Below are 27,518 nucleotides of genomic sequence, written 5' to 3'. Positions count from 1 at the left end.
CACACACACACACACACTCAAAAAGAGAGTGCTAGTTCCCTTAGAGCAACACCCAGTGGGATGTAATGAGGTCACTTCAGTGCAATAAGGCAAGGCAATTTTATTTACAAATTGCATGTTATTTCTGTTAAATTCAATGTGCTTTACAAAGAACCTGTCCAGAAGCACACGTTATACACACAATCTCATACTTATGAGGTAAATATACATAGCCCTTTCTTTCTTTTACTCAAACACACACACAGGCTATGGCAGTTGTATTCGATCGTACTTACAGACCAGCTGTGTGTCCAGGTGTTGCACAATCTCCCATACACAAGTAACTGTGCTTTCCAGGCCACCACAGTGACAGGTTCTTGTAGATTAACAGTGATTGGTCAGACACTGTCTTTGTGGATATGTCTGCTCATAAGCAGATCTTCTGCCACTTTTGCATACCTGTCTCTTTGCTTCAGTTGATATAGTGAATCATTATATAAGATACTTAACAGTACTTGTAGTGTTTATTTGTAGATATGATTTCTAACCCTTTTTGAAAAGATAAGTGGTACAACAAAGTTATGAAGGCTATTAGTACTTATCTTTTATCTACTACTAATCTTTTCTACTCTGTCACTTTTTTTCACACTCTTTCGCACTCACAAACACATGGCTGAATGTATCACTCCTCCTCAGCCCATCGAGTATTTCTGTAGGGATAACAATAACATTTCAGATTTATGGGAACACCAAGAAGGTGTCAGAAAAGCAATAAAGAAGTTATTGGCTGAAGGTAATATCCCAACATGTGTGGTGACCTTGATTTATCTGGCTGGCCTCTGTATCACTGCATCACGGCACCTCTCCCTCCTCCCTCAGCCTCACCCATGCTGCAGTGAAATCTGTACACCCATTAAGAGGTATTGCTGCCTGTGGTGCAGGATAGACAAAGCAGCATTCTGCTGAATTTGCTTATCTGTCTGCCTTTTCAAATGTAAAAGCAGTTTGGAATAAGCTGTCATAGGAATATCCCAAGAATTTATTGCTAGACAGACAGATACACAATGTGCCTCTTGGGTTCCTCCTGTATAGACATCTCCCGTTTCCTCCTCTGCAGTCCCACCACATCTTTACTCCCATTTACTTTTTTTTTTTTTTTTGCTCTCTTCCCTCTCTTCTCAGTATCCATGAATCCTTACCATCTTGATTTCACCCTTCAACCAATCTGGAGCCATGGGGGTTAAGAATAGATCTCATCAATATTGCATGTTTTGATCGGTTTAATATTAATGCTAAAATAGTAACACATCAAATATTTATACCCCAGCGCTGTCCAAGCCTACTTCTACTGTCGCCTACTTCTTCCGTCCTCCTCCCTCTCTCCCTTCCCTACCCCTACACAGCTAGTGTGGCAACCTGAAAATAGCATGCCTGTTTACCCATATTCCCCCTCCGCGTTTCACTGCCCCACAGCGTGGTTTTTATATTTTTTTTGATTTTTATAGTGCCATGATATCGGCACTCTGAAGTGAACTGATTCTTTTTTTTACAAACTGCCCCCTAAATTTTCCATTCGAGTCTAAGTCATGTAAGAAAATCTGTGCTAAAGGGCTCTTCAAGCTGCAGTTATTGAACAGCAAACTACACCCAGTATACTCTCCACAGAGGGTGGCTGGTTGGCTGGCTGGCTTCTGTATCAGTGCATCATGGGAAAAGAGGAGATTGTGTTTCCTAATGAGAATAGAAAGCAGAGGGATTATGCTGATAATGTTTAATTAAAAGGTGGGAAGGTTGCTAATCATCTTTATTTCTTCATCTTTTGTGACTGTCTTGAATTTTGGAGTTATGGGGCATCTCCAGGGAATCAAAAGTAGAGGTCATTGGAGCTATTAAATAAGGGTGCTTCAATCGATCACTCACCAATCATAATCTGCTGATATTCGCTTTAATTAGGTTAACGCCGATCAGAAGATGCATTTATTTTACTCCACAGGAAAGTTATTCCGTGTTTGACACACATAGATTTACTTTGGCGGGCCGCCAGTATATTAATGGCCAGGAACTCGTTTTAGTATTTTGCAGAGAAACTGAGAGAGTGAGACATTATCTAGTGGATATTTTACAAGCACAGAGCAGGTAAATCAACAGTTTCATTTTTGATAGGCGATGCCATTAACGGACCTAAAACGTGAGTTGTGTTTCTTGGGCAACTTTATAAAACTTACTGCTGACAAAGTAATGGAGACACATACAGCCTCTATATGGAGAGAAGGGTAGAGAGAGGCAGTGTGTGAGAGACAGAGGTGTGATGTGTGCATACTAAATAAAAATAAGGCTTTAATTAGACCCAGTGATCGTATCCGCTGATACTGCTTCTAGAGATTGATGATTGGTGATTGGCCTCAAAAACACTGATCGGAGCACCCTTACTATTAAAGGGTTAACCGTTAAAGAGTTAAGATTGAGTTTTTCAAACATTACATTGCATTTGTCAAATGTGGGTAGACAGGAAGATGCATTGGTTGTTTATCTAATTATTGAACTGTGCCTTTTTCCTTTTTTAGAGGTTTGATTATTTCACACTAGATAATAATCTTATCCATCATCTTTGACAGTAATCATCCATCATTCTGTCAGTATTCCATTTAAATTTCCCCTCACAACCCCACTGTATAAAACATGAAAGCAAAACTTAACTCACAAATGGATACGTTCATATATAAGTTCTTTCCAGAGCTCATTTCTTGGTTTCTTTTTGTTATTTGTGTTCCCAGTCATATCTCTTTATAAAACATTTCTCCTGACCCTCACATTCTCTCTTGTCTACCCCTGAAGGAGTTTAGGGCGTTTGAGCTGCTGAGGAGTGGACTGGACCGCTCCAAGTATCTGCTAGTGAAGGAAGCAAAAATCATTGCCATGACCTGTACACATGCTGCACTCAAACGTCATGACCTGGTGGAGCTAGGATTTAAGGTACACTCTTCTCAGTTGACAACAACCTGAATGAGTTTGTATTCACTGCAGTTACTGTAAGTACTTAATTTACATTGCTTCTTCTCTTAGTATGACAACATCCTGATGGAAGAAGCTGCTCAGATTCTGGAGATCGAGACCTTCATCCCCCTCCTGTTACAGGTAACCCTACCCTGTCTAAGTCTTAGCTTATGATATGCAAGCGTATGACTTAGAATATTTTAGCTGTTAATCTCAACTATTAAAAAAAACCTACAGTCATGCCTTGTCTGAAAACTCACTGCCAGACCCAAGCACTGTCATAAGTTATGACACTAAGCCTAGTTTAATCCTTAACTCAGGACTCAGGCTTTCTCTCTGTTAAGGTTTGACTGATGGGCTCCAAACACAGTAATGGTGCTTGTCTTTGGTAGTTGTGCCTAATTGTCCGAGATAGTGCTAATGTCTGTTTACAGATGAGATCATTAAGCACATCAGCCCATCTAACAACCTCGCCGAAGCTCCTCTCTTTATCTCTTTTCTCTAGTGAGTCACAGTCAGAGCCCTCTGCCAGGTATACATCACAACGAAACTGTTTATTCCTCCTCTCTTCCATTCCCTTTCATTATCCAGCCATTCAGCCCATATCAGTGATTTCCGTCATTGATCTCATCAGATCTTGACTTGCAATGGTTGATATATCAGATTTGTCTGAGGTCAAGCTCCAAATAAACCACATCTAATCAGCAAAATCTGGCAGTGTGACAAAGACATGAGTAAAAAACTATACTGGACTACCTCAACTCAAATTGTATTATCTGCTGAAGATCTGATTTCATGTATACAATATAATATTGTCAAGTTATTTAACAAAAACAAAATTGAATATAGTACGACATGGAGTAGTTGTAGTGCAGTGACATTACACATATGGCCATAGGTTAGACTTTACAGATTAGATTGTAATTCATACATCAACTGTACCTTTACTGCTCAAAGGGAAACCTAATTAACTACCTGACCTAACCCATCCAACATGGAAAATTATGTGTTCTCTGTAACAGGCTTTCTTACACTTACTTTGTCTTCCCCTCTCTACAGAACCCAGAGGATGGCTACAGCAGGCTGAAGCGTTGGATCATGATTGGAGACCACCACCAGTTGCCCCCTGTTATCAAGAACATGGCCTTCCAGAAGTACTCCAACATGGAGCAGTCTCTCTTTACCCGATTTGTGCGCCTGGGAGTGCCCACCATAGACCTGGATGCACAGGGCCGTGCGCGTGCAAGGTGGGTCACCCTGACAGAACAAACAGCTAGAGTCAGTTTTGAGCAGCTTAAATTCACAAACGATGCAGTGTCTTAGTGATTGACTGTCTCCTCACAGAAATGACACAAACATACAGTGTGATGTTATGTATTATATTGTTTCTATCTTCCTGTCCCACAGCCTGTGTAACCTGTACAACTGGCGCTACAAACACTTGGGGAACCTGCCTCATGTCCAGCAGCTGCCTGAGTTCCAGGTGCCCAACCCTGGCCTGACCTTTGACTTCCAGCTAATTAACGTGGAGGACTTCAATGGAGTGGGAGAATCTGAGCCCAACCCTTACTTCTACCAGGTCAGTAGTAGTACACACCAGACTACACATATATAGGTGTGCACACAGCAGTTGTTATTTGTACTAAGAGTGTAGAACATAACAAAACTTACTCTCTGTGTGTTTGTCTACCAGTTAAATTACTAAATTTTTACTTTAGAAATCCACAACAAAAATGAAACTAATACTGAAGTTACACAAAAATCAACTACAATTAGTAATTTCCAGAAAATAAAAACCAATAACTAAACCAAACTAGAATTATAAATACCCCTGCTGCACAGCATTAATCCACACAGGCCCATATACTATATACACATTACTTCAACATGGAGAACTGTGAACACCCAGTATATAACACAGTATATATATGTATTCAGTATATCTGTAGCACAGGTACATACACAATGTTGGGACAGCAAAAATAGTGAGTGTTATACAATGCATGGCTGTTTTCAAGCACAATTTATACACTCGTTTACACAGATACACAGTCATACACACTTAGTTCCATCAGAGCAGAGAACCATATTCCTCCCTTGCCTCCATTTCCTCTGGAACGGTTGTTGTTTCAGCACTTCATTCATTTTTAAATTTTATGATTTAGCTACCAGTCCATATGATATATTCATGACCCTGCTTAGTCTGCAGCTAAGACTGGCTGCCCAGCACAGACCAGTGGGTTTGTCCTTCACACCAGGAGCCAGATTGTGTTTCATCATGACATTGCTGAGACACTCAAGACTGTGTGTGGGCAGCGGGTGGGGTTTATAGGGGTGTGTGTAAAAAAAAAAAAAAAACACCAGCACAGGAGCACAAATGTTGCCATCAAATATAATACTTCATACTGGACGCAAACTGTCCAGTATGAAAGTTACATTTAAAGTTCTGAAATTATTGGGAAATGTAACATGAAACCAGCTACTTTAACTTGATTATTTAGTGGTTCTGAAAAAACTGATTTGTTTATAAGCAGCCTGGCCAATGAACATATCTCAGGGCTTTATGAATGTTAGTGCAGTGGTCAACAGTGCATGCTCATGTCCCTGAAGCTTCTTATTGTTCTTAAATCCAGACCATGTGCACTTCTCGAGACACCAGGTCACATGAAGCTCGACTGCATTTGCCTGTTGCCATTTTCAGGCTTCTCAGGGGAATTGCCGGTATCACTCACTATGCCTGACGTGCACACACACACACACACACTCATATGCGCACACACTCTCACACACTTGCATGCACTTTCCTAGGAACCAGAAGGGATAAATTGGACACTTGAGAAGCAAATGTATCCAGTGTATGCTGAATGCCTGTCACAGCTGAACAAACACTGCAACAACTATGCTTTGCACTCTTGCACTGAACACCCATCGTACACACAAATACATGTGCATGCACTCAAACACTCCACAATACAAAGGTCTGTTCCTGCTTATTTGCCTCATTTGTTAAAGCACTTTCCACATTGAGTCTCAGCCCGTTGGTAGTACTTCTCAAGTTGTCAAATGGCTCATAAAGGGTAAGATGCTTATCTAAATCAAAATCTTCTGTTGCTACAAAATGGCTTTTCTCAGCCTCTAGGCTTGTTAGTGAATGCTCTTCTGCTTCACAAGCTGCTTTTTAAATTAGAGCAAAAAACATTGTGGGACATACTCACAGGTAGTCTAGATTTATACCTCTTATTACCTTTAGTGTGTTTGTAGCTACACCACAATGTGCAAGCATCTCTCACCTTCTGTCTTATCTGTTTCTGTCCCTCTTTCCATACTCTCTGGACCTCATCCTTGGGCCATTGCTTCAAACCCTTTTCTGCATCCTAACATTTGTGTTAAATATGCATGGGGTTGGGTTGAAAAGCTGATCCTTTGCTGCATGTCATCCATTCTCCCCCCACTTTCCTGTCTCTCTTTGGCTGAAGTTATCTAATAAAGGCAATAAATGTGTTTTTTTTAAAAAAAAAAAAACTAACTAACATTTTCTGCCAAACTTGAATTTCTATCAGTAAAAAGACAGTGTGGTCATTAAAGTTATGAATTTGTGCCATTTGGAGACAGGTAATAAGGGAAGAACAACAAAGGCTGTCACTGTTTTTGATGTGTTGACTCCAGTGCAGCTGGATCAGGAACTGTTGATGAACCTGCATAAATTATTATCAAAGATGTGGGGCTGCAGTCCAGGATTAATTGAAACTGGATGAATAATGCATACTGTTGGCTTTTTTCTTTCCGTTTTTTCTTTTTTTGGTCACATTTGAAGGCCATAATAAAGCCTTGGAGCCAGGATGCACTTGTACATGCGGAGGAATTTGTTAATTGTAAAGTGGGTGAATGATGTATGCAACATTGGCCATTACATTTAGTCACATTTGGAGGACACGCTTGTGATGATGTCCTTGGGGCCTAAAAATTTTGAATTGGAAATGAGAGATCAATAGCAAATGGGTGTGTTTAGATGTTTTGGCTGTTGTTTTTTCTGTGTGCTTCTATTAATATATATTAGGGCTTGCATATTGCACTTGGCCATATTGCAATTTCAGTAATATTTCAATTAATTGTGCAGCCCATATATATATATTTTTTTAAGTACTGACTGCTCCTTAAGCAATCATTAAGTGGAAACCACTAGCAGCTATTCTCTAAAAATCTTGCCTTTCCTACTTAAAATGTAAAAGTCGTGATATTGGTAATACTAAAACATTCTGCCATGAGACTGAGTAATGCAACTTTTGATGATGCAGCATTTTGTCACACTTCCAAAAATACAATCAGCTATTCCCCATTTAGTGAATATCAAAGCCACAGTGGAAATATGCCATTCACCCTCCTTGCTTCTGTGTAGGGAATCCTAGATTGGGACATTTTGTCCCTGCCTAGCTAGTGGTGGTGTTGAGCTCTGTCTGAGGCAATTAATTCCAACCCAAATCAGATGGCTACTCATGTGTGAATTAGTGGGCTTTTATCTGGCGGAAAAGTTAAACACTTGACGGGCGAGGAAGGACTAGAGCAAGATGTTAAAAGTGAAAGAGAATGAGAACAGCAAGGTGTCAAACACAGCAGACGGCCCTGGGAGTGCTGATAGGAAGAGATACGTGTGTATTTGGGTTATTCAACTTAGCTTAGGGCTTTGATTCACTGCAAAATTACTACATTGATATAGAATAGGTGTTTTGAGGTCACTTACCCAGACATTAGTTTTCTTCCATCTCTCATTACTTGTATACAATATTGTTCAGTTAAAATATAATAATAATCTTACCCCTCCTTTTCTCTCTCTTCCTGTGAAGAACCTGGGAGAGGCGGAGTATGCAGTGGCTTTGTACATGTACATGCGTCTGTTGGGCTACCCTGCTGACCGCATCAGCATCCTCACCACGTACAATGGACAGAAACATTTGATCAGGGATGTCATCAACCAGCGTTGTGCTGGCAACCCCTTCTTTAGTCAGCCTAACAAGGTAAGGACACACATTCACAAGTTGACACTGGCTACAGTGACCAGTGCACATATTTCCATCCAATCATTGTATTATTGTTTTTATGAAGTCAAAGTATTATAAATGTGTTTATTTTATTATTATAAATAAAAGGCAATTATGTCCTTATGAAATGTTAGACTGGAAAAAACATCTTACAACAAAGGAACAATAGATGTGAGTCTGCTCGCTAAAATGTGCTAATATAGGCTAAAGGGCTAAAAATCATAATTCATTTGATTCTTCTTTTGCAAGGACATTGTCTTAAATACACCTGAAAAGTTATTTAAACATTTTGTTTTTAGACCTCTGAATCACTAACCACTGTGTTTTTTTTTTTTTTTTTATCCATTTAAAAGTGGCAAACAAAATGGCAATTTGGTTATGGCAAAATTATTAAGTGTTTATATATTTCACATAGCATAACACTGAAATACACCCGATTCAACATTCAGCAAAAACTATGCACACTCCTAATATCACTTGAGGGTCAAACATTTCTTCTCCCCCTGTCTGGAATGGCTCCAGTCCCAACAGACATGTTTTCACCTCCTATATACGTGTAGGTCGTTTAAGTAGGAACATACATAACATGCACATGAACACAGTTTCTTCACTCCTTCAAATGTCGGCTGCAGTCAATGCACCAACCTCTTATCGTCTGTTGCACTGAGAGAAAATTCACAGCTCTGAATTCTCACAAGGCGTTTGCAGTTTCTGCCTCCCATTAGCACAAACACACTCAGTCTCTCTCCCTGTGCAATTTAAGTAGGTTTGTTTGTTTGTTGTTTTAACTACCAAGTTTTCCTAACTGTCCATATCCTAGCAGTGTGACATACAGTATCTGTTTAATTTAGTAGATCTCTGTGATTCTTGCTGAGGGGAAAATTAATGAGCAGCTCATGGAGGTTCTTTACGCTTTTCACTGGCTAAGCAAGAGTTGTTTTGTTTTTTTTTCCTTTCACTCTGGCTTTCATTGTCCTGCTCCATCAAGTCATGAGACCATTAAGACTGCTGCAGGTCATGAGACCCAAATAAAGCAGGACACTCTGTGCCCTCTGTTAACATACCAGCCCACTGCATACCTCTGTAAATCAAACTCATTGAGGTGTGTGTAAAAGTGTGCGTGTGTTTGAGGAAAGGATTTAAGTGTGCATATACTGAGAGTGGGTGTAAACTTGGTGCTATGTTCATCCCTGAAGGAGACTGTTTGATTGTCTTCCTCCAGCCCACAGTATTCCCCCCCGACTCCTCTTGTCTCTCTTCTTTCTTTCCTTCCTTTCCACCGTGTTAAGTCAGCAGCCCGTTGGCACCGTTTTCCATCCATTTTCTGTTTGTACTGCTAAATGCTTTTACCCGCTAGCCTCAGGTTATGCTTTCCTCTTCCTTCATTCTTTTTCTATACCCACATTCTCTCACCTTTCTTTGGTCTCTGTTCTTTAGGCCTTTCACACACTTTAGAGTGTCACACACTATTTAGGCATGCCAGGGAAAGTTACAAGATTGGAGTGGAGTGTCATAGTGGCAGAAGGTCAGCATGCCTCCAATTATGTTGTGCTGTTCAAACATGTTGCACAGTTTCTCTGTTGTTTATGTAGTGTGTGTGTCAGGCAAGGTGGTTTGCTCAATTGGCGAATATTTTTTTGCATTTTCTGTCAATATAGCAGAAAAGAGTGAACATAAACAATACATACTCAATGTGTCTACTGGTCAGCGCAACCATATAAGTCTAAATTCTGTGTCTTCATCGATGTTGGCTAGTCATGGATTTCTTCATATGGTTATCTACTCCAGGCAGAGCAAGGCTGAGCATGCCCACAAAGTACAGGGACACACTGCTCTGCTCAGGAGTCAGGACTAAGGCTTCAAGTTTTGGGTGCAGAAAGTGCATCTTCAGTTTTTAGCTCCAAAGTCATGCAATGTCTTCCTCAACTCGTTTTACAGAGTTTACTGATGGACACTCACTGCTAGCTACTGCTAATGGACTGGGAGGTGGAGGCACCAGTGCTTCAAAGCTCCTGTACTAGAGATGTAATGTTAAACACCAACACCGCCCCAGTGTTCTGAGTTTCCAATTTGGGCAGTCACCTAATAGGACGGCTAAGTTAGCTGCACTGCTAAGAAGCTAGCAGCAAGTAGCTAAGGCTATATTTCTATCAGGAAACTTTAGTAAATTGAAGAAAGTTGTAGCAGAACAGCTGGGTAACATCAGAGGGAAGACCAGAAAATAATTTCTCCATAAAATATGATCACTGAAACCAGGGGATAGTTATAAAAGTTGTGTGCTCTTGTACAGTAATCAGTGAGGCCCATTCCCTGGAAACACTCCAGCAGCGTCTGTCATTTTTCCAACCTAATTCTTTTCTCATTTGTGGTCTGACAAACAGTAATTTCTTCACATTCCGTGCCCCATATCACTATTGTCCATGCTACGTTACTAATGCTGTCATGCCGTCGAGAGCACACCGGTAAAAGGACAGAGCGCTCAGTCTAAGCCACTCAGCAGGCTTCCACAATGTTGGATAAATTGAGGGGCTGCATTTATGGCCAGTATAAAATAAATAAAGATTTTTTTGAATGAGTGAATCATGCAAAGCTAGTTCAGTGGAGTCTCAGACTAAGAGTATAGAGCTGGAAATTATCATAATAGGTCCACTTTAAAAACTGGTCACAAATACATACATAGATTTTCGAGGAGTTTTTTTTAATAAAAGGCTAAATTATTTCCTCAGACAGCAAGACACTACAGTCTTTAGCAAATGCAAAGAAATATTTATTAAGAAAAATTGACAATATTACCAGCTTTAACGCATTGAGGCACAAACGCAAATTGCAGCTTGTTGCTATTTATTTATTGTCCAACGAGGTAGCAGGAAGCAAATCTGTCATTGTGTTAATGTTGCATCCTTACCACCTGCAGGGTTGGAGTGTTTAATAATAATAAGTGTTGTTGTGTCTCTATTTTGTGCTGTGCAAGGCTACGTTGTTGCTTTGTCGTCAAGTACATATTGTGTTCTGACAGCTAGCCTGAAATTGTGCTTGGTCATGTTAAATGTCCTGCAATGTGAAGATATAAAGCGTCATTCATTGTGCTCATTGCCTTAGTCAGTATGCATGTCCAGTTAAAAAGTGACTGGGGTGACAGGCTGTTAGATTTGCTGAGAAGAAAGATAGCCAGAGAGAGAGATGAAAAAGAAAGAGGGGCTCTAGTGGGAAAATGCTGAGCAGCGGAAAGGTCACAGCGCTGAACATTTGGTCCACAGTGTGTCTGACAATATGTCACAATGGCTAAAACCAAGCAGATGTCAACAGCAAGCCCACTTTACTGTGATTATTTTAATTAGACAGAAGAGGAGAGGGAGGCCAGTTAGCACCAGTCATAGTCCCATACTCAAATAAACACATTAGCTTAAGCTGTCCACTGAATCTCAAACACAACAGTTGGTATGAATATGCATGCAGTTATGCATCTTTAATAACGTTTGTTTTTCAGTTTACTCTGTGGATTTTAGTCCATTTGTGTTCCCCTTCTGTTGGTGCTGTATTTTAAATTGTAGGATAGTATTTATTCGTCCAGGTTACTAACCTTGGTCACATAAACTAGACATGCAAACTAGATTCAGAGTCATTACATCTGTTCTTTTCACCTTAACAAAACTGTGATGGAATTGTGAGCAACTGTAAACCAGAAAGTTCATTGGGATTCACATCAGCAGAGTCAAGGAGAGATTATTGAGAAGAGTAAGTTGGACCGTTAAAGGTTCAGTGTGTAACATGTATCGACAGAGGGAGCAGGCCCTGTACTACAGCATCCACCATTTTTACATGTTGAACCTCCATGTTTCTACAGTAGCCCAGAACGGACAAAAACACCAAACACTGGCTGTAGATAGGGCCTTTTGTGTGTTTTGCGGCCACCGTAGTTTCTCCTAGGAGGGAGGGTGAGGCGAAGGCATTGCAATCAGCAAGTATGCCACCAAATCCTACACACTGGACCCTTCTTAAAGCTTCACGTCCACATTCTGCAATCCTCCCTGCCCCTCTGTAGCTCTTCCACATGGTCACAAACACACACTTTCCCCATCGCTCCTGTGGATTTCCTTCATTTGAGAGCAGGAGAGAGGTGTTGCTGTGTGACCGAACCAGGATATCTTGTTGCCAGATATGTTGATTGATCTTCTTAACATGTTCCTGCATGTCTTGTCTTTTCTTCTTTTTTTTTTTAAAGACTGACACATATGGATTTAAAGGCAAACGAAATGAGTCCAGTGAGACACTACACTATTAACGTTGTCATCCCAGAGTCTCTTGTGAAAAATTCTATAATCCAGTAGTCTGACTTCTGCACATTCCAGGGCTTAATTGGCATGAATAAGGCATAGCAGGAAAGACAGAGTGACTTACAAAAAAAAGAAAGAGAGGAGAGATCCACGCTTGACCATCGACTGAGAGACTGTGTCTTTTCCTTCATGACAATGCGGAGAAGGAGGGCAAGATGGAAGAAAATTATTCAAAATCTTCTGTTAGTAAAAAAAACTGTGTGCACATATGCGTCCCTAAACATATTCTTTGTGTTTATGTGCCTCCTTGTATCCAGAGACATGCATGTGCCACAATGACATGACCTCTGTAATTCACTCCCTGGAAGATTTCTCATAAATAACTAAACACCATGCAAAATGCTACGCCTTTGGGAGATTCTCTATCTGGGCTTTGTTGTCACTGTCTGTGGGCTAAGAATACCTCCCTCTTTTAAGCACCCCTCCTCTGTTTTGGTTTAAACCATGCAGTTCTAGCCCCTTCAAGTCCACTGTTATACCCTACTTCAACAAAATGTGCTGGAGTCTGTCTGTGTATGCTACATTTTTGTGAACATGTGCGTGCATACCACGGCTGTTTGACTTTAACATTAAACATTTGACTTCAACTTGCAGCCCACAACACCTCATGCTATTGTAAAACCGACATATTGTTGCCTCTGGTGCTGCACCTGTTCTACATAGCAACAAGGAGACATAAATAAATATTGGTCTACTACATCGTTAGCCCCATCCCTCTTTTACAAGTTCCCATACACTTACTCCCTCTTCCCACTCATTTCCTGTTACCCAAAAGGGGTTTTGGAGGGGTTTAGCAACAGGAGTTCCATGATAGCTGAAAGTTTCATTGGCTAATGGGAGGTAACAGGATGATTTATTTAGCATGGCTAGTTCATAGGTTGGTTGCTGCCTGTGTGGCTTCTCACTGGTAGCTGATGTCCTATTGATCCACTGTAGAGAAGGGATCTATAGAGGAAAGGCCAACCTCCTTCTGCTGGGGTTAGGATTTCTTGACATGTGGCCCATATAACTGCATAGTGTTATTTTTTTTGTACAATAGCAAATAGGGAGGACCGTTTTGTTAATGTAATCTCTATTTACATGCAGTCTTACTTTATGTAAGTTTAACAGTATTCCTTATGACTGGGTTGCCATTACCATGTCTAAGAAGATCCAGAGGTGTTTTTCCCTTTCTGCATTCCCATTCCCTTTTTTTTAAACAATATCCTCAATGTTACTCACCATGCAAACACAGGACTATCCTGGATGATTAGACTACACTTTAGGTTTATGTATGAACGTCAGTTATAATCATTTAAACTACATTTGAGCGAATAGGAAAAAATGTATGGGATTTTACCCTCTTGTAAAAGTGGCAACCAAAAAAAGCTCCTCCAACTTGGCAACTCTATTAAAGATGGACAGGATGTCCAGGCCATATGAACTTAAGAATGAAATATAATATAATAATGAGTTTTTTCTCTTTAAGACCATACGCTACCAATGCACTCTTCAACACTGCCATGGGTTGTGCACAGATTTTGATGACATGTAGGCTGTAGGAGCAGCCCGTTATACAGCACAGCTAGTACTGTATGTATAACTAGTATAACTAAGGGTTGCATCTCATCAGTTTCCTCGCTTTGTATCAAGTTCCAAATGCAGTGTGTTGTCTTTATTATGTAAGGTGTAACAGCACTGACAAAGTCAAACACAGCTCTGTTCTTCATGTACGGGAATAAGTACGCTTCTCAGCAAGACCGGATTACCAGGGTATAAAAGCAAATTGGCTGACATGAGTTTCCTTTTGCTTTGAAAAAGAAATACTACAGAGAGACACTTCTATTCCATTCTCCTTTACTCCCTAAAATTATCTCTGATTCAGTCGAGCAGCGTGGCCCCCAGTACCTTGGCCCTGAGTCTCAGGGGCCCAGGTAAGAGGCTAGTGGTGGCAAATGCCCTGTAAGCCGCATTAGCCCCGCTGGCTGCCCATATGGCCCATAGCGATAACAGCAATAACAGGAAAACACAGGCACAATCGTTCAGAAAAAATAAATAAAAAAGAAAGACTGAAGACAGAAAGCAGTCACGCTTATGTTTTCAAACATTTCCGCTAAATCCCTCCACCCACCTAAAATGCACACACTCATTTACTTTTCAGAATACATCAGCTGCCATAGCTTAGTTTGCATATCTTTGATATTTTAGTGTATATCTGTGTGCTGTTTGTTCAATAACGAATATGTATGTATCTGTGCAGGTGACAACAGTGGACAGGTTCCAGGGTCAGCAGAATGACTACATCATCCTCTCACTGGTCCGTACCAAAGCCGTTGGACACCTGAGGTAATTACTTGAAACCATGGCAAGCAGAAAAACTTGCCTCACCCAAAAATGGACAGCTTTAGCAGCTATTCTTTCTACAAAAATACTTGTGTAATAGGATCTACACCTTAGATTCTTCCTCCTGGGAAACAACACAGCAAAAATGTAGGCACTTAACTCTCTTGAGACTGCTGCTCTCGGGAGGCTTTCTCCTTTTGCTATGTGTTACTACAGAATGAAGTTTGCCAAAGAAGAAAACGAGAATAGCACTGTGGCTGCCTTGAAGTATGTATGAGCTTAATTTGAGGCAGGGAGGACAATGGGTGCTTCAGGACAGGAGTCGGTGGAGCTGACTATTCTTTTTTGTCCTGGTTAAGAGGAGCCATTGTGCTCTGATGATTGGGGGGAGACTATTAAACAAAGAGCTCTGTTCTGATCAAAGGCATACCATAGAACAGTCCGTTAAGAGCCATGATGGTTAACCAAACTGCAGTTGTAGGTTTTATGTCTTTTCATTCCATGTCCCATTGCTATCTGCTCAACTGTACTTCCAGACCTCTCTTCTTAGTCTTCAGCTCTGTCTCCTTATCTCTCTGCTCCCTCTTCTCCTCCCTCCCACCTCCTTTCCTAATTTTTCTGAATTGATTTGTAGTGAAATGGCCTTTGACTCCTCGGCTGCCATGAGATCCTGATGAGCTCTTCACACTTAATACACTGCATGTTTTAATACCAGACAATGAGGCTGAACTCTTCCACACTGCTTAAGCTGGCTGTGATGTACAGTAGCTGCAGTTGGAATTGCACCGCTTACAGCTTTATCACAGCTGTACTGCCAGTGCATTCACCCGCCCTCACACTGGACAGTCTTCAAATTGGAACCCCAGTGCGACTAATAAGTCATTCCTTTTGTAGCTTAACACACACACACACACACATCACCCTTGAGTGTGGTCATTTTTAGCTGCTATAGAAAACACTTAAAACTGTATTTTGTTCTTTCCTCATCTCATAGATAAAGCAATGATTTGATGTAGCTAGGAATGAGAAGTGCAGCGGGGCACAGAAAGGGGCAGTTTATCTTGCTGGCAGCGCCTGCTTTCCTCTCTGTATCATTCTTTTGATCTTGTCTTACACTGGAAATTGCACTCTGCCTCACCTGCCCACTCAAAGTGGGAACGTTGTCCAAGTTTTGCCCTACAATAATGATCGTACAAAATTGATGCAGCAGAACCTGAGATGTCGTCTTTATCAATATTCTTTTTCCTTGTCAAAACCTGGTCTCTACATTACCCACAATGCAACTTAATTACAGATAGTTTGGTCGGCGACTTGGGTGTGTGGAACCAGCCACTAGCCAGAAATGTAGCTATGAGCTGCTAAGCTCAAGCAGCGATGAGGAGCAGGGACTAAGGGTGCTCCAATCAGGGAGCACCCTTAGTCCCTGCGGGGACAACAGATAATGTTTGTTTGTTTTTGTTTTTTAACCCATTTTTCAGAATTTTGCTTTGCCTTAAATAATATTCATTCATGTATTTGTGTCCCTTAAACTTCTGAATGGTTGGTTGAATGGTTGAAAAAACAGTGGCTCATGGGAAATTGTTGTGCTGTCCATTGTGTTTTCCACATACTGGGATCACAGAGGTATACCACTGAGTCCTACCTCACAATCCTCCTCCTCTTCCTGCATCTCTCCTCATGGCAATCTGCTGCCGTGACAACCACAGGGGATGCAGCTGACCATATGACAAGCTGACCCTTGCTTTGACAGGAGAAGCATTCCTGCTGATACACACAGGCACGGTCACATGCAGGAGCACACTCTGACAGGGAAGCACAGATCCAGACACACTCTGACACGTACACACACGTACACACACACACACACACACACACACACACACACACACGGTATTCGTCCGTTTTGCCCGGTCAAGTCACAGCACGGCCCAGGTGGGCACCTCTCAGTGCGATGTCCACAGGCTATCGCGCTTCATGATTGGTTAATCTCTTCCAGAGCTCTGTGCTCATTGGTTGTAGGCTGTTGTAGTTTGTCTCTGTGGAAATGATGTGCTTTCAAGTTTCAGGTTTTGTATTATGCTTGAAATTTACTGTAATTTTACATAAACCTGCCGTATAAACCCTCCATGATGGTTTCCTTAAGCCTTTTTTTCCCCCTCTACATATTCATGGAACTCATCATGCATATTGCAAGGATTAATCCTCTTAATCTCATGAAGTGCTCAGGTGGACATATTCCACATTTTTTGGCCGCATTTCAACGTGTGTGTGTGTTGCTAAGTGCATGCATACAAACATTGGTGTGTGCCAAATTATTGTACATCAAATGGCTGTTTTCAGTATCACCGGAGCTGCTTGAATAAGCCAAACACTTCTTCCCCCTCATATGCTCTTCTTTTTCCGTGCTCTGTAGATCTCTGTAAGCCAATATGCCTTTGTCTCAGAGATTTATTGGCCAGCTAAATGGTCATATTTTGCTCAGCTCCATTAGGTTGCCCATCCAAACACCTAAAACACACAATATGAAGATTTATTACATAATAAAATAGGTTGAAGGGTACCTTTTTTTTTTTTTTATTATTGGTTCACTTTGTGAAAGAGCACATTTCCATGGCTTTTAAAAGGGGTCCAAGAATTTCAGCCTCTCTTCCACCATATGTATATGTAATGTGTACAACTTAACCAGTACATGTGGATGTGTAAAACAAGAATAGCTTTTTTTACACTTTGTGTCTGAAATTTCTAATGCAATGTGATGCCTGTGTTTAGGTTATAAGTTATAAAGACATTCAGTTACATTCCTCTAAAATAGGGGGGTAAACAACCATTTTGGCTACTACAGCAAGCCTACCAGTTTCCTCCATTCTATAGAAAATTACTCTTCTGCCCCTAATCTCTTAATTCTACTGTATGGCAAGAAAAAGTAACTTATCTGCCCTCGTTTGTACTCTCCCACCTCTCCCTTTGTCAGCCTTGTTTATCACGGCCCTTTCTCCTTAATTTCTTTATTTCTCCCTTAGCTTTTATATTTGTCCCCCTCACCTATTGCTGTTCCACTAAATCCTTCACTAAACCTCTCTCCTCCTACACTACACTGCTTTTTCCTTCCTTTTACAATCTTTACTTGATCCTTCCACTTTGATCCCTTTACTTCAGTTTTTGTTTACATGATTTCTTCTCCTCTTAAAATTTCACACTTTCCTTCCCCGCCCCTGCCACTTTTTATTATTATTTTTTGTCCCCTTGTTTCAAACCAATTGTCAACTTTTTATTTTTCTACCATTCCACAGGGATGTGAGGCGTCTGGTGGTAGCCATGTCAAGAGCCAGACTGGGTCTGTACATCTTTGCCCGTGTGTCGCTGTTCCAAAACTGCTTCGAGCTGACTCCTGCCTTCAACCAGCTCACCGCCAGACCTCTGCAGCTGCACATCAGACCGCACGAATACTACAGCCAGGAACAGCCTGTACGTACACACGCACGCATGCACACACCCGTTTCTTAAAGCTCAGTAATCTTCTACTCCATTAAATTTGGCTGATAATGAAGCACTCAAGCTCCAAACGTGCTGATAAGAACCAAGCTTACTTTTCCTCATGTTCCACATCAGTCCCCATTTCCATATAACTGTTGCACCCTCCAACATCCTTACACATCACTGCTGCCACAGCCGCCTGACTCTGTCTAATCCTGCCTCTATATTCTGAATGGCATCTTCATTCCCCTTGGTCCCACTGGTCCAAAGTCTTACTACAGCTTACCCATAGGCCCCGGTTTCTAACAGCATTCTGCGGGGGGGCCATCTGCAAGTATGGGAAACACAGGCCTGGCTATAATTAACCCCCGAAGGTCAGAAGGGCATAGCCACTTTCCCAAATCCCATCAGGCCAGCATGAGACGACTGTTGTCTGGTCACTGTGTCTCGCTGACTGGCGTGTGTGGCAACAGGGGTGTCTAAAATACCCTATAGCCTCTGACACTTTCTCCGACTCTAGAGTGTTCATCCCCATGGGGGACAGCTCTTTCGGGCACACACATGCGGCCCCTGCTTAGCCCGTCTATCTGGAGTCAGTAGACCCCTGCTGCTTACACGCACATGCAGATTAAACATCAGATTTTTGTGTGGCAACACTCGACCAGATCTTTCACAGGCTACTTAACAGTGCTGATTCAGAAGCAGTTATAAAAATAAATGATAACCCTGCTGCTTAATACTCCATATAGATGTATACATATTCACAGGTCTGTTGGATAGTATTGGACAGACAGTAAACCTTGATGTTTAATCACACTCAATCACAGTGAAACACATTAACGCCCTGATGTTTTTACTGATAGTTTTACAGCAATAAAACCACACACAGTTAAGTTTTACAGTACTGAAGCAGTCAGTGCATTCACTTTGACATGATGCCCAAAGGGCCTCTGTGAGCGTCTCCCCTGTATTTAGGAGGTAACAGCCCAGCAGATTGAATATTCTGCTCGCCTCTCTCCTCAGTTTAAGCTGTAAGACTTTGTCTGCATACTAATACTGTCAAATTACAAACTCTGCATCCTTGACTCCTTTTGATGGTACGTGAGCAGTGATTGCTGGCGGCAGCAAGTGAGAAATTTGCTTTCAACTAACAAGCAGGTAGCGGACAGGTGAATTGTAATTTCCCTGCATAGTTTCATCATATCAATAGTTTGGCATGACTGCTAACAAAACAAGTGCAATTCTTCATTGTCATTCCGTTCATGTCACAGCCTGGATTCAAAACAATCTTTCTCTGACTGTTATCTTTTGTTATCTTCCCTCAGAGAGATGCCTCTGGACAGCCAGACCAAATCATCAAGAACATGCCTGAGATGGCCAACCTAGTGTACAATATGTACATGCACATGATCCAGACCTCCCAGAAGTACAGACAGGTAAAAAAAAAGTTGATAAATACGATAAAAAAAGAGTATCGAAAAAACGGGATGTACTACTGTATGATACTGCACAACCGGCAGAGCAGTACTGTTGCTGTCTCATGGTGATATCTTTTACGATACACTTGAGACAATTTAAAACTGGTGCTTTTACTGTGTTTTCCATTATACCAACACATTAGTAACTCTCAGTTGCATTGAAGCAGTGCTGACAGCTATCATATCTCTGCCTGGTTGCTATTTTGGTATTTTTAACTGTTAAACTTTAATGTAGCACAGTAAATAAGTTAGATGTAAGAGGATTTTTGTATGTGTGCATGTTGGCTTAAAAAAAGATCACAAGACTTTGCTTTGATGGTATATATACTACTATACTAAAAATATTCTTCCATTTTGAATATTTTCTTCCTTCCTTTCCTTCTTAGCAGCAACAGCAGAAACTGGCTCAGCCTCCGCAGCAAACCAAGACAGATACTGTGGCTGAGAAAGTGCCAGCTATCTCTGGGGAACCGCAGGAAGAAACCCCCATGGAGCAGGAAAGCCCAGAAGGAGAGGCAAACTCGGAGCCAAAGTCGGAGGACACCAGTGAGAAGAAAGAAAATCCAGACACAGTGGACCATGCTAAGATGCCAGAGCATCCCGGCAGAGACAGCGACAGTGACGGGGAGGACAGCGCAGAGGAGCAAGAGCAGTAGAGAGTCCACATATGTCTAATTAAGGGCCTCAGTTATTGAGGGGACTGTCCCTTAAGAAAAGATTAGTGGGGAGTCAGTGATTCTGAATTTGTTTTCTACTGACTAAAGAATCCAGCGATAATGTTTCATTCACTTTTCTAGAACATTTGATTTTGTAACCAACAGTTTTTATTAAAAAAATTGAAATTCTTTATTGTCTGTGATATATTTTACTGCACGTGCACCCACCAGAGCTTATAATACTCTTTAGGAGACTGTAATCTATATCTCTCTTACACGCACACATTGAGAGACAAATAAAGTGTATAGTCAACACGTTTAAGCCTTGTATCTCTGTCATGATACTTCCATCCATTCATCTGCTTCCCTCCTCTGCTTTAAGCACAACTGAAATCTGATTGGCTCAGCCTACACCAGCTACACAAGCTGCGACTAAGCTGCATTTGTAGGTCAGTCACTTCACCCAAGGGCCAGTGTGCATACTGGGGGATTTCAACTTGCCTTCTGGATGCACACAGTCACTCAACCAACAAGCCTTAAAATCCTCTGCCATTCATAACTTTGTGTTGGAGTACTAACAGCACAGTGCTCTGCAGAAATAGTTCCTATCAGTGTTAAGGTTTGACGACCAATTTCAAGCAAATAATTTGAGGTTTCAAATATATTTATGTCAAAACAGTCATTCAAAAGCTGAGTTCCAATCTAGGTCTTAGTCATTTAAACATAAATCCACTTAAAATGAAGAAGTTAACACAGTCCACAGCCCTGCAGGCAAAAAACACAGACTGGAAATGCATTCATTATCATGCACCAGAGGTTGGTTGCTGTTACATCATACCTCAGGCAGGCTGAGAGAACAGGTCAGCTGCACAGCTGCTCTTGCCTGGGCTGGTCTAATAGACCTGATGGAGAACCATGTGTTGATAGATGTGGAGAGACATATTTTCTGCATTCAGTCAAGTGTAGAGGCATGTAAGGGCTATTTTTTCTATCTTCTGAGAGCAGGACACTCCAGGTTGAAGTGAGTGTTTAGGAGTAGTAGGCTATGCCTTTCTGTCTGCTGAGGAGAGGATTAGAATGGGAGGTTAGATAAGGGAGATAATCTGTCAGCTGAGGCTGCACCTTCGAATTACACAGTTTTGGCATAGAGCCCACAAGAAAAAGACCAATATACTGTATCACATGATGCTGAAATATTTTGTGTTTTGTACTGTATAAATTAACATTACCTCAGTACACTTATGTGGCAATAACACAAATGTGCGTTTTGTTCTATCGTATATGACTAATTAGTCCTCTTCAAACCCATGACAGCGAGCATACTTTTTCCTGAGTCACATGAATGTCTGCATTGTGTAATATCTGCCCTCCCCTTAAGCCTTCCAGTTACTAACTTTCTGTTTTCTTCCAGCTGGCCTCTTGAGAATGTAGTTGCCTGTGGTACCTTGTTGTTGTAAATTAGAGATAACTGGTGGGAAGTGGCTACTGCTTGCACACAACATCTCTGCAAGTCTCAAGCAGGACCTGGGAGACTGGAAGAATTAGCTGCAAGCAAGAAGGAGATCAGGACCTCACTCCCCGAACCTTTCTCTGCTGAAGGTGAACATGTCTTTTATACTCACACGACAGGTATTCATTAGGTTAATAGCTACTTTGCAAAGCTCTCACTTTTTAACCTTTGTCTTTGGCTGATGTGTCACAGAGACTAACAGCATGCAGTAAAACTTAATTTGGTCATGAGCACAGACGGTATGTTATTGTTCTTCGATGCTGACTTGTAATTTGTCACATAGAAATGTGTTTTGTGCTGCAGTACATTTTTATAAATTTAACAGCACAAAAGCAATAAATAGGAGTTGGTAGAGGAGCAATTTGAGGGAAGTACAGTAGAGAGAGCTGAAGTACTACAGCAGAGGTCAGAGTACAGTTGTGCAAAGTTATTCTGGCCTTAAAATAATTTTAGTGGCTTATTAAAAAAACTGTTGTTTTTTTCTCTTTTTCGAATGCGAAGATGTTTTTACCAAAAGCACGGGATCCACCGTGGGACACACTCGTGTTGAATGTGTAATTTATTGCCCAACCCTATGTGACAGCAGTGTCACAACAGGAAATTACACATTACATAGAGTCAAGACACTAGTGCCTGGAGGGGGGGGGAGAGGATCTGACCATTGTGTCCTAAAACTAAAACAGGCTTAGGGAATTAGTCTGACAGCACACAACACTTTCACACTCATAAAACCATCAGTTCTACAATCTTAACTTCAAGGCTGGGCCTCAGGGCAGAGTTTTCTGCTGGATTTTAACACATAAACACACACACACACACACAAAAAGCTCCTTTTGCTTAATGTAGTCTTAAAAAAGATGTCTCTATAGCAAAAGTCTCCACATATGTTTGCCTCTCTACTTTGCATAATTCAACAGATAGGGAGGGTTCACACATTGCGCAGCATTCCAGTTAGCAGTTTTTCATCAAGGCATTTTAAAACAACAGGCATTTTTATAGCTAATAAATAGCAGCATATCATACTCCTGGCCGCTATTTGTTATCAGCGTTGACAGATAAAGTAATGCTCATTACCAAAGTTATCTATGATCTCTGCTGATCTGCTATTAGTGGGTGACTAATGTGCCAGCACCGGTCTTCAACACCGTGTAAGTGAGCGGCCTGTTGACCTCAGCGGGCAGACAGGCCTGGTAGCTATTGCTTGAGGTTTGCCAGCTTATCATGCTTTGTCAAGGCCACTGCCTAATCCTGACAAGTACATCCAGATCATCAACAGGGCACATTTCAATCTGATAATCTCCCATCATCACAGAAGAGGCCCGGCCGCTCACAGGAACACACTCTGATGCTATTGTAGTGACTGACATGCTGTCATTTATGATGCTAAAGTGCTCTCCTGCCAGACCCCCTCCACCCTCCACCCTCCCCCCTCCATCCAAAGATTAGTTATAGTTGTATGTCTGCTTAACTTGAGTGGAAGCATTTGGCTTTGCAAAGCATGCTAATGTCCACTTTGATTAGCCACTCTCATATTCCTCTCTTCCTCCCAGACCAGGATGGCCAGTTGCGGGTCATGTTTCTGGTGCATCATCTGGTTGGTGGTTCTGCTGTGTGTTGGCTGGCCCCTCAGCATCGCCTTAGGGGGTCTCTATGGCCTCATCAGCCCACTGACCACCTGCCTCGGCCTGGACCGACTCTCCGATCTACTCATGGAGGGGGCCAACCTGGGCCGAACCTGCGCCAATAACATGAGGCACGGCAAGCCTTTGTGTTGAGATCCAAACCTGGAGTACTCAGAACCAGAGATTGGAAGGCCAGGTTCTTGTTTTTCTACAGAGGAAATCCCTACCTTTGAGGAGAACTGTTAATGTCTGTTTTATGTGGAGAAATCCTGAGATGATTGGCGCTCAATACAGTGAGAAACTCTTTAGCAACTTATGTAACAAAAAGGTCCGGAAGGTCTGGAAAATGGATTGCACTCGTTCTGTTAACATGTAATTAACCATGGATTGCAAATTTGTATGGGTTTGTCAGGAAGGAAATAGGCTTTGTGTTCATGGTCTGTGTTTGCTGTTTAATTCATGATGACACTGCATGGAGAAGATAAGAATGAAAATGGCAATTTAACAATCGAAATGCTTTGACTTGTAAATGACTGTATGGAAACTTTTAATACGATTAAAACTGCTTTGAACTTGCCCTCTGTATTTGTCGACTGACTTATTGTGTACGCTATTTGGTGGAAAATCCATGTTGTGACATTTTAAGGTGAAGGTAAACAGAGAGATAGAGAAAGCTGGCGATATGAGCAGGTGTATTTCTAGTTTCCTTCAATGATTTGTTTACCTTTTTATTCCTACTTAGGGTCATGGGGGGGTTGGAGCTTATCCCGACATGAATTAAAAGGAAGTCAGGGAGATCATTTTGAGACAATTTGCTAGATTATCTCAACATAGATACACAGTTGCTCACATAAATACATCAGCAGCAGCATTAATTGATTTGTTGGCCTTTTGGGGGCAGCAGAACAAACTGTAAACACAACATTGGCATATAATGACCATAAAAGATTCAAAGAGGTGGATATACAGTGGGCTTATCTGAGCTTTTTTTGCTGCTTTTACCTTTTTCTTTTACTGATGTTGGAAACTAGGCTGATGAAAGCGGTGAGACTGTTGCAATACCACACTACATATTGAGAATTACAAAAATAATTTCATCTGTGTACTGTGCAAAACTGACTTACTTAAGCTTAAGATTTCTAAATACAAATTGTTACTATTTGGCAGATATATAATTATATAGTAAATAGTCAGCTAATTCTAAGTTTAATTCGCTGGTATAATTGTACAATAAACGTGTTTTCAGATGAGTGATGTTAGAGTTTAAATCAGAAGCTAAGAGGCAAAGATCACAGCCTTACAGTATAACCTACAGATTTATTTGTATTGACAAAAACTTTGAGACAACAAGCTACGGGCTAAACTTGAAATAAATGGGTATTCAAAGTTAGCAAATGTTTCTGTCAGCAGTCAGCTAAAGATTGAAAATCACTCAGAAAATGAGTGTGAAAGTACAAGACTCTGTGGCTGAAAGTGTGAGACAGCTCCGATCTCTGAGAGACAGACTGAAAATAAAATATAGAATCGCTGGCAACAACTGTAAAACTTTGACAGGGTGTCTGAAGACTTTCAAACCTACTTTGTTTTTCAATCATTGTTTCTAATAATAAGGGGTTTATGAGATTGTTTGAGACTGCAACTGGGTATGTGCTTCAAGTAAAATTGTTGTGAAAGTTCTGAAGTTCTGGATTTAAGGTTTAGGCCTAACCCTAACCCACTCCCAGACTGGAAACCTTTGAAAGCAAGGATCCTAAGTAAAGATGGAAAACTTCTGAAAAAAAAATGCTCTGAAGAAGTACAATCCAGTGGGCCATAGAGCCGGATGGCTGCACTGAAGTTTTGACATTGTGCGTTTCATGACTGAGTAAGTTTGAAAGCCAACAACCAGAGAAAAGGGTGAAAATGAATGTGGAACTATTACGCAGCCGTATTGTTAATGCATAAAGACAAGACCTTGTTTACCACGCAGAGAAGATCGCTGTAGGCAAATCCAATACAATATACAAGATGAACTATCTCATGGTGAAGTGATGAAACAAATGACTGGTGGTGGAGTAAAAGTTCTAATGCCACACTGTACAAACACTCGGTCGTAAGTAAACGTCCTGCATTGCAATGTTAAGTAAACGTATGTAAGTATAATCAGGAAAATGCTATGTTATTCTATTATACAATTATATATTATATAATTAGATCATTATTTCTTACTCCCTGATGTAAAAGCAGGGTTTTACTGTTGTAGTTGGTTGAGGTGCATGTTGCTAATGACTACCACTAATGATTATTTTTATTCTTACATCTGCCCATTTGACTCTTCATTAAAGGTGTCAGTACATAGAATATCTGTGTTCATTAAATTAATAAATAAAATATAATAATAATATAAAATAAATCTGAAAATAAGTATTTTTTTAGTTTCACTAAATCCATTTTCAGGGCAAAAGTGTTTGAAACAAGTTTTCTTTTTTTGTTTGTGTGTGTTTGCTTGATTTGTTTAGTCTTTTTTTGTTTTTTAGGAGTAAATGTACAACATTAATGTGTGATGAAACATCCTAATTAGTATGTTTATATGTAGTTGTTTTAAGAGGTAGTTGTTGTTTTCTTACTGTATGTGTATGTTACTGTTCCGGTTTTGCTTATTTCTTTATTAAAATACATGTTTTTATTCCTCTATGGCATTACAAAAGACAATTGCATTTCTCGTAGATATAAGTGTTGTATATTCCTGCCAAAATTCTAATAAATAATAATGTATAATAAATAATTTTTGACATTTTGAGAAATACGCTTATTCACCTCTTGATAAGATCAATAGTGCACTCATCTGTAAGGCAAATATGAAGCTGGAGCCAGCATGTGCTTATCCTAGTTTAGCATGAAGGGGAAACAGGCCAAGTTAAGTTATCTGATTTAATTCATATAAACAGCAAAGTGTAAAACCAGCAGGTTCTTAATAAGCTTTAAAGGTGTTGGTAGGAGGTTTTTTTTACCTTTGGACACAAGCAGACTAGCTTTCCCCTTGTTTGCAGTCTTCATGCTAAGCTACATTGTCGGTCTCCTGGCTGCAGCTTTAACAACACTTAAGAGGTATCAATCTCCTTATTTGACTTGTAGTTTGTATGATAAGTAGTGTATTTCCGAAAATGTCAAAAAATGTCTTCAAACCGTGATTATTTGTTAGTTGTATGAATTTATTTTTTTTCATTCTTTGTTTTTATGTGTTACTCTTTAATTACACTGTTGCATATTCTTATGTCCTGCACTCCATCCCATTTTTTTCCTGTCTTTGTTAGATCAGCAGCCATGGAACTTTGACCTTAAGTCAAGTTAGGTCCATGCTACTATACCATGTGGTATCTCAGAGGGAGATCGGGCTATGTTTAATTCCATTTCTTTAAGGCTAGTTGTTAGTTTCAACCCCGTGACTCAACCAACTGTGCTCTGAGCTATCATGACAAATAGGGGAGGGAGCGCTTGTGCTTGACCAAACATTTTAGAGGAATATCATGGTAAATTACCATTTTCATTTGGCACATACTAATTTAGTGACCTTAAGTCACCTTTTGTTGCATTGCTGCTGTTGAGGTCAGTTTGGTTTGCTCCAGTAGAGCTTTGTTGAGCTCTGAGGCCAGCAGGAATGTTGTTGCAGGAGTTGATCCTTTTATTTAAAAAACAGTTATCATGGAAGGTTTTATTTTCTGCTGTTTTTTTGTCAGCTCTGTTTTTTAATATGGTCTTGCAGTAACTGGTGCTTTGGCAAGAAAAATAATCTTAAAGTGAAGTGGTAATATGCTGCCAGAGGAGTCCACTTCAGCCTCACTGAGTGGAGGGGACTGCCATGAATCAACACTGGAATCATTTATTGTATTAAGAAGAGGGATTTCAGTGGTGGAATGTAACTAAGTACATTTACTCATATGCTATACTTAAGTACAGTTTTGAGGCAATTGTTCTCTACTTTATTTCCACTTTCTGTTATATCAGTATATTTCAGAAAGAAATAATGCGCTTTGTACTATTGTACAGGACATAACTCTGATGATACAGTGCCTTGCGAAAGTATTCGGCCCCCTTGAACTTTTCAACCTTTTGCCACATTTCAGGCTTCAAACA

At 40.7% G+C, this 27,518-nt stretch overlaps 1 protein-coding gene across 2 annotated transcripts in view; it reads left to right on the top strand.

Moving 5' to 3' along the window:
* Window positions 1-20,462, top strand: part of aqr (aquarius intron-binding spliceosomal factor) — a 48,387-nt gene extending 27,925 nt beyond the window's left edge. Inside the window, exons 28-36 of one of the 2 annotated variants that reach the window (XM_035674105.1) lie at window positions 2,815-2,952; window positions 3,043-3,114; window positions 4,033-4,220; window positions 4,381-4,552; window positions 7,815-7,985; window positions 14,583-14,668; window positions 17,956-18,130; window positions 19,465-19,575; window positions 20,007-20,462. In XM_035674105.1, the coding sequence (XP_035529998.1) occupies window positions 2,815-2,952; window positions 3,043-3,114; window positions 4,033-4,220; window positions 4,381-4,552; window positions 7,815-7,985; window positions 14,583-14,668; window positions 17,956-18,130; window positions 19,465-19,575; window positions 20,007-20,273 (1,380 nt within the window). In that variant the 3' untranslated portion in view covers window positions 20,274-20,462. Of the gene's footprint in view, window positions 1-2,814; window positions 2,953-3,042; window positions 3,115-4,032; window positions 4,221-4,380; window positions 4,553-7,814; window positions 7,986-14,582; window positions 14,669-17,955; window positions 18,131-19,464; window positions 19,576-20,003 lie in introns of both variants that reach the window. The other variant, XM_035674104.1, reaches the window with a different exon arrangement.
* The last annotated feature ends 7,056 nt before the right edge of the window (window positions 20,463-27,518 follow it).

Source organism: Morone saxatilis, unplaced genomic scaffold, assembly GCF_004916995.1.
Source record: "Morone saxatilis isolate NCDOM2014 unplaced genomic scaffold, NCSU_SB_2.0 Contig3, whole genome shotgun sequence".
NCBI lineage: Eukaryota > Metazoa > Chordata > Actinopteri > Moronidae > Morone > Morone saxatilis.
This window is presented reverse-complemented; position numbering and strand designations above follow the sequence as displayed.